Raw genomic sequence first — 6,022 nt, forward strand, 5'->3', positions numbered from 1 at the left:
CCGCTTCAGCCGAGTCGAGACCAGGACACGCCTCATCAGAGGCGAAGCCTACTTCCGATTCAAAAATTAATACCAAAGAAATCGCCTTCATCAAACAAAACTGCATTTCAGGCCGGTGAGTCACTCGCAAAACATCACGCCACCTGTTACTGCAGGATAGTATGAAAGTTAAACTAATATATTTTCTTTGAAAAAAGGATTATAAATCAAAAAAGATGTTTCTTTGTACAGAGGTGTAATTGGAATGAATTAGTAATACTACAAACTAAAGCACGCCCTTGTTCTGTTTGTAGCAGTTAAGACATTTGTAGTAGTTGCTACTCAATATTATTCAGGCGCTATGCACCAACATGCCCCCAGGCGTTGAAGGCTTGGCTTCAACCAATCCACTCGGCAATGGACAAATTTTCGTAAATGATCGTCTCACATTTCCAGTAGACGTTCTAATTTCTGCGACACGAACAACATCATCTGCACCAGGAAAGAGCGCCACGATGCGACCCAGCTTCCATTTCATAGGTGGCAGATTTTCCTCCTTTAGCAAAACAAGTGAGTCAATTTGCAAAGGGTTTCCTTGGGTTTGCCATTTTGTCCGTTTTTGGAGTTCTGAGATATACTCCTTGCTCCATCGTGTCCAGAAATGTTGACGAAGCTGTTCAATTCTTCGAAATCTTGAAAGATGACTATAATTGTGGTCTACATAACTTTCAGTTGGAATAGCTGTGAGTGGACGTCCGATCAAAAAATGTCCAGGGGTCAGTGGGGTCAGATCTTCAGGGTGCGTTGATAAGGGAGTGAGTGGTCGTGAGTTTAAAATAGCTTCTATTTGCGTTAAAACTGTATACAATTCTTCAAAAGTTAATTTAGAGTTCCCTAATACTCTTAATAAATGGTATTTCGTAGATTTAACTGCTGCCTCCCAAATCCCACCAAAATGTGGTGAATACGCAGGTATGAAATGAAAGTTTATGCCATCATTGATGAGATCAGTGGCAAGAGAGTCAGAGTTACGCATTAAGAAATTAGCTAAATCTTTACAAGCCCCAACAAATGTAGTACCATTATCTGAATATAAGTGCAATGGTTTACCCCGACGAGCAATGAATCGACGAAAAGTAGAAATAAAACTGTTACTTGTCAAATCACCCACTAATTCCAGATGTAATGCTTTAGTCGTAAAACATACAAATATAACTATATAAACTTTGACAACACGGGAGCCACGACCTTGACGACTAACAGAAGCAATAGGACCTGCATAGTCCACGCCAACAGACTCAAAAGGATAATTACCGGGAGTTACTCGACGCTGGGGTAAATTACCCATAATAGGAGCTTCAATCTTTCCTTTCATGCGTGTACACCTGATACATCGTCTATAAGTAGTCTTTGCTAAATTTCTACCACCGATAGGCCAATAAACTTCTCTTATTGAAGATAACAATAACTGTGGCCCAGCATGCATAAGTTTCAAATGTTCATGTTGAAATATTAATTGTGTTAATCGATGTGTGGACATTAATAGTAAAGGATGTTTTTTATCATATGAAAATTGTGAATTACTAATACGACCGCCAATACGCATTAAATTATTTTGATCTAAAAATACATTAAATTTTAACAAAGCACTTTTAACTGGTAATTCTTTCTTTTGTAAAAGAATATCATATTCTGGAAAAGATTCTCTCTGAGCAGAACGAATAATAACGTTAAGTGAATTACTTAATTCTGTTTCAGTAAGGTAATTAGTTGTAGCACGTCGACCCTTACACGATTCAATAAACCTAAGTAGATAAGCTATAGCACGTCGTAGTCTGTTAAAATTTGAAAAGCGTTCAAATTGAATGAATTCTATTGGATGAGCAATGTTAAGTAAACATACCTCATTACGCATTTCTGGCAACGGTTCACATTGTAAAATGGAAGGCCAATCAGTATAAGACTTCTGTAAAAAGTTTGGTCCTGACCACCATATGTTTAGTGATTCAATATCATCGACTTTAACTCCTCGGGAAACATAATCAGCTGGGTTTTGAGCGGTAGAAACATGACGCCATTCACAATCACCGGTTATTTCTAAAATGTCTCCGACGCGATTCCTTACAAACGTATTTAATTTACTTGGCAACATCTTAAGCCAACCTAATACAATGGAAGAGTCAGTCCAGAAAAATGTATTCGTAACTTTAATTCTTAACGAACTACAAACCTTTTTATATAGTTTTGCAGCCACTTGAGCTCCGCAAAGCTCGAGCCGTGGTATTGTAGTTGGTTTAATCGGTGCTACTCTACTCTTAGCTGTTAATAAACGTACTAATACATTACCGTTACGATCACTACTACGTATGTATAAACAGGCACCGTATGCTCTTTCAGAAGCGTCCGAAAACACATGAATTTCTAATTGTTCATACGAGTTAATCATTACATGACGTGATACCCGTAAATTATTTAACACATTTAAATTTTTAGTAGCATCCATCCAGAGTGCCTGGATGTGCGAAGGAAGAGGTTCGTCCCATGATAGACTCTGCAACCATAAACTTTGTAATATAATCTTAAATTTAATGACAACAGGAGAGAGAAGACCTAAAGGATCAAATATTTGTGAGATCACTGAAAGCAAGGTACGTTTTGTGTTAGCCGCAGTAGAGAACCCAATTGGGAAATAAAGATCATCACAAACAGGTAGCCAACCTAAACCTAAGGTCTTACTTGGCTCATTCCCCCCAACATTAAGATTATGCGAGGCTTCTGTTGCAGACTCTGAAATTAATTGAGGCTCATTAGACTTCCACTTTCGTAGGAATAAACCAGCTGAGCCTAGTGTGGTTATTACTTTTTCGCGAATATTCCTCACTAAATTCAGATCATCCCCCCCACTCAACAAATCATCGACGAGAAAATCATGGAGAATGACTTCTGCTGTCTGGTGGTCTTGACATTGGAGTCCCAATTGTTTCAGACATCTTGTAGCGAGAAATGGTGCACTCGCGGTACCATATGTTACAGTATTTAATTGGAAAGCTCTAAGGGATTGAAATAGGATGTCACGCCATAATATATGCTGCAGGTATCTATCATCAGGATGAACAAGTATTTTTCGGTACATTTTCTCTACGTCAGCGACGATAACATACTTATGTTGTCTAAACCTCAAAAGAATAGACACAAGATCGTCCTGAACCGTTGGACCTACCATCTGAATACTGTTAAGGCTTAAATTATTTGACGTAGAATTAATATCATCATCAATTAGATTTTTACTAACAAAATTGCACTGAATACGATTAGGTGGACAAGTTGAAAATAAAACCGTATCACAAATTGGACCAGAAACTATCCAACCTAACCTTGTTTCACAAAGAGTAGGTTTGTTATCACCTAACTCAATTCTTTGGTTTCCTACTATATTCCAAAAGACATCAGCGCCTAATATAAGGTCGATGGACGCGGGTTTATAAAAATGAGGATCCGCTAAACAAATATTCGTAGGAATATTTAAATTTAAGATATTAACTGTACTGTTTGGTACACTATCAGTTAACGATGGTAAAATAAAACAATTAATGTTACACGTAAATGAGTCATCCAATGACTTAAAACGCAGATTACACATTTTATCCATTTGGGTAATTGCATTATTAATACCCTGAACGGATTGACTTATTTTATTATACGACAGATTTAACTGTTGAAACATCCTGTACGATAAAAGGCTAGATGTGCTACCAGAATCTAATACAACACGAACAACGTGTTCGCGATTGTTTGAATCGTATAACTTGACTAGCGCAGTGGATAATAAAACCAAATTTCCGCGGCGACAATTATTGTCTTGACCGGCAGAAGAAACGCTGGTTGATAATGTCAAGTTATTCGGATTACTGATGGCGGGAGTAGTATTAGAACCAATACCCTCACCACGCACTAACAGCTTCTGCTTATCTGCAACGTGAACTAAAACTGAATGTTTTTTCTTACATATTTTGCAACCTGATTTTTTGCAATTATTTGAGAAATGAGATTTAGAGAAACAATTAAAACAAACCTTAAATGTTGGCAATAATTGAAGACGCTCTTCGTTATTTAAGGCTAAAAACTGAGAACACATATTCAGTTTATGCTCGCCATCACATTTAGGATAAATCTCTTTAATGTTAATATTATTAGTATGTAACGTCATAGTTTTGTGACTGGGTTTAATTTTTGAATTTGTGTTGTGTTCAACTGAATCTAATAAAGTAATGCGAACACGTAAGAAATCTAATAAGTGTAAAAGTTCAATACGTGTGTCGGTGGGTAGCCGGCCTTTATATTCCTCCCATTCTCGGAATGATTTTGTGTCTAACCTTTGAGTAATTAGGTGAACCAATAAAGTATCCCAATGTTTAGTGGATTCACCCAATGTATCTAAGGCCCTTAGATTTTTATTTAATTGGTCAACGATACCCTTTAAATTACATGCTGTCTCCCGTGTGACAGTTTCAATTTTAAATAGTGCAGCAACATGATGTTGAATTAATAAGTTTTTATTATCGAATCTGTCACACAGTAATGTCCAAGCTACGCTATAATTCTTTCCTGAGAGCTCAACGGAAGATACTACCAAAGCAGCGCTGCCCTCTAAAGACGACTTCAAATAATGGAATTTGTTAATATCGTCTAGGTCGTTGTTGGTGTGAATTAGGCTCATAAACGTATCCCTAAAACCGATCCACTCATTAAATAAACCGTTAAATTTCGGTATTTGGATCGTGGGCAATTTGACAGGATTCAGTTTAACACTATGTATGACACTACCTTCGCCATCAGATGGAAGAGGAATGTGAGATTTTTTATAATTTGAAAGAATTTTCTGAGCATTACTTAATGCCTTATAATATCTATTTTCAAATTCCTCACGCTCCCCAAACACCTGACTCTCATCATCCTGTAAACATTCCAATCGTGTTTGCACCTCATCGAACTTATTATACAATGCATCAAACCTCTTAATGCGCAACTCCAACTCCTCATAATCCCTTTCATCGGGAGGTGATGGCGATTCAAATGAAGATAAAAACCCGTTGAAAATGGTAACTTGACCCTTATAGCTGCTGCGCTTTTTAATAAGTTCAGCTACTTCGGTTTTTTCAGACATGTTTGCAGAGCCAGCAGTTAAATCCTGGAACTATCGTCAATATTCTAAGGTATATAATTAAAAAAAACTTACACACACAATCAACCAATATAAAACAGAATTAAATTATCTACTTCAAAAACACTAAAAGAAATATATATTTTGAACATAAGTAGGTAGCAGTATTCAAAACGTGGTATGTAAAATAGTACGTAACACCTACAATTTTATTAAAAATAATAATATCCAACTACGTATATAATAATTAACACAAATCACTTTTATACATAACAATAATTAAATCAGGTTTTTAAATCATTTAAATAACATAAGAAAAAACTATACCGACTCACGACACACTCCTGTACAAATCCTTTTTTCTTCTCGATAACCTCCACTGACCTTGATTGAAGTAATTAATTAATTATTTATTTCAATTATTATCCGTGCTCAAAGGACCAATGTTACTGCAGGATAGTATGAAAGTTAAACTAATATATTTTCTTTGAAAAAAGGATTATAAATCAAAAAAGATGTTTCTTTGTACAGAGGTGTAATTGGAATGAATTAGTAATACTACAAACTAAAGCACGCCCTTGTTCTGTTTGTAGCAGTTAAGACATTTGTAGTAGTTGCTACTCAATATTATTCAGGCGCTATGCACCAACACCACCGATGACGTAACTCGCCCGCTTGCCATCGAGACATCGCGTCCTGGCACCAAGCGTGTGACGTCAGCAGGCCACGCCCCCTCCGCGTCGGAGACATCGCGCCATGGCACCGAGTCGCAAGCCGTGTGCGTGACGTCAGCAGGCCACGCCCCCGATGCCGACATCTTATCAATGAACATCGAGCCAACCAATACCGTGCGAGATCCGTCTAGCGTGACGTCATCGGAAT

General features: G+C 37.2%; 2 protein-coding genes across 2 annotated transcripts; both read right to left on the bottom strand.

Moving 5' to 3' along the window:
- Nucleotides 1–218: 218 nt before the first annotated feature.
- LOC125062071 lies at nucleotides 219–1,745 on the bottom strand. Its single transcript, XM_047667670.1, has 2 exons — nucleotides 449–1,745; nucleotides 219–406 (listed from the first exon to the last, which is right to left on the bottom strand). The coding sequence occupies exons 1-2, from the start codon at nucleotides 1,583–1,585 to the stop codon at nucleotides 332–334; spliced, it is 1,212 nt and encodes a 403-aa protein (XP_047523626.1). The 5' UTR covers nucleotides 1,586–1,745; the 3' UTR covers nucleotides 219–331.
- Nucleotides 1,746–3,930: 2,185 nt separating this feature from the next.
- On the bottom strand, nucleotides 3,931–5,788 carry LOC125061996. The gene is made up of 3 exons (XM_047667615.1): nucleotides 5,468–5,788; nucleotides 4,052–5,173; nucleotides 3,931–3,948 (listed from the first exon to the last, which is right to left on the bottom strand). The coding sequence occupies exons 2-3, from the start codon at nucleotides 5,141–5,143 to the stop codon at nucleotides 3,931–3,933; spliced, it is 1,110 nt and encodes a 369-aa protein (XP_047523571.1). The 5' UTR covers nucleotides 5,144–5,173; nucleotides 5,468–5,788.
- Nucleotides 5,789–6,022: the final 234 nt, after the last annotated feature.

This window comes from Pieris napi, chromosome W (assembly GCF_905475465.1).
Source record: "Pieris napi chromosome W, ilPieNapi1.2, whole genome shotgun sequence".
Lineage (NCBI taxonomy): Eukaryota > Metazoa > Arthropoda > Insecta > Lepidoptera > Pieridae > Pieris > Pieris napi.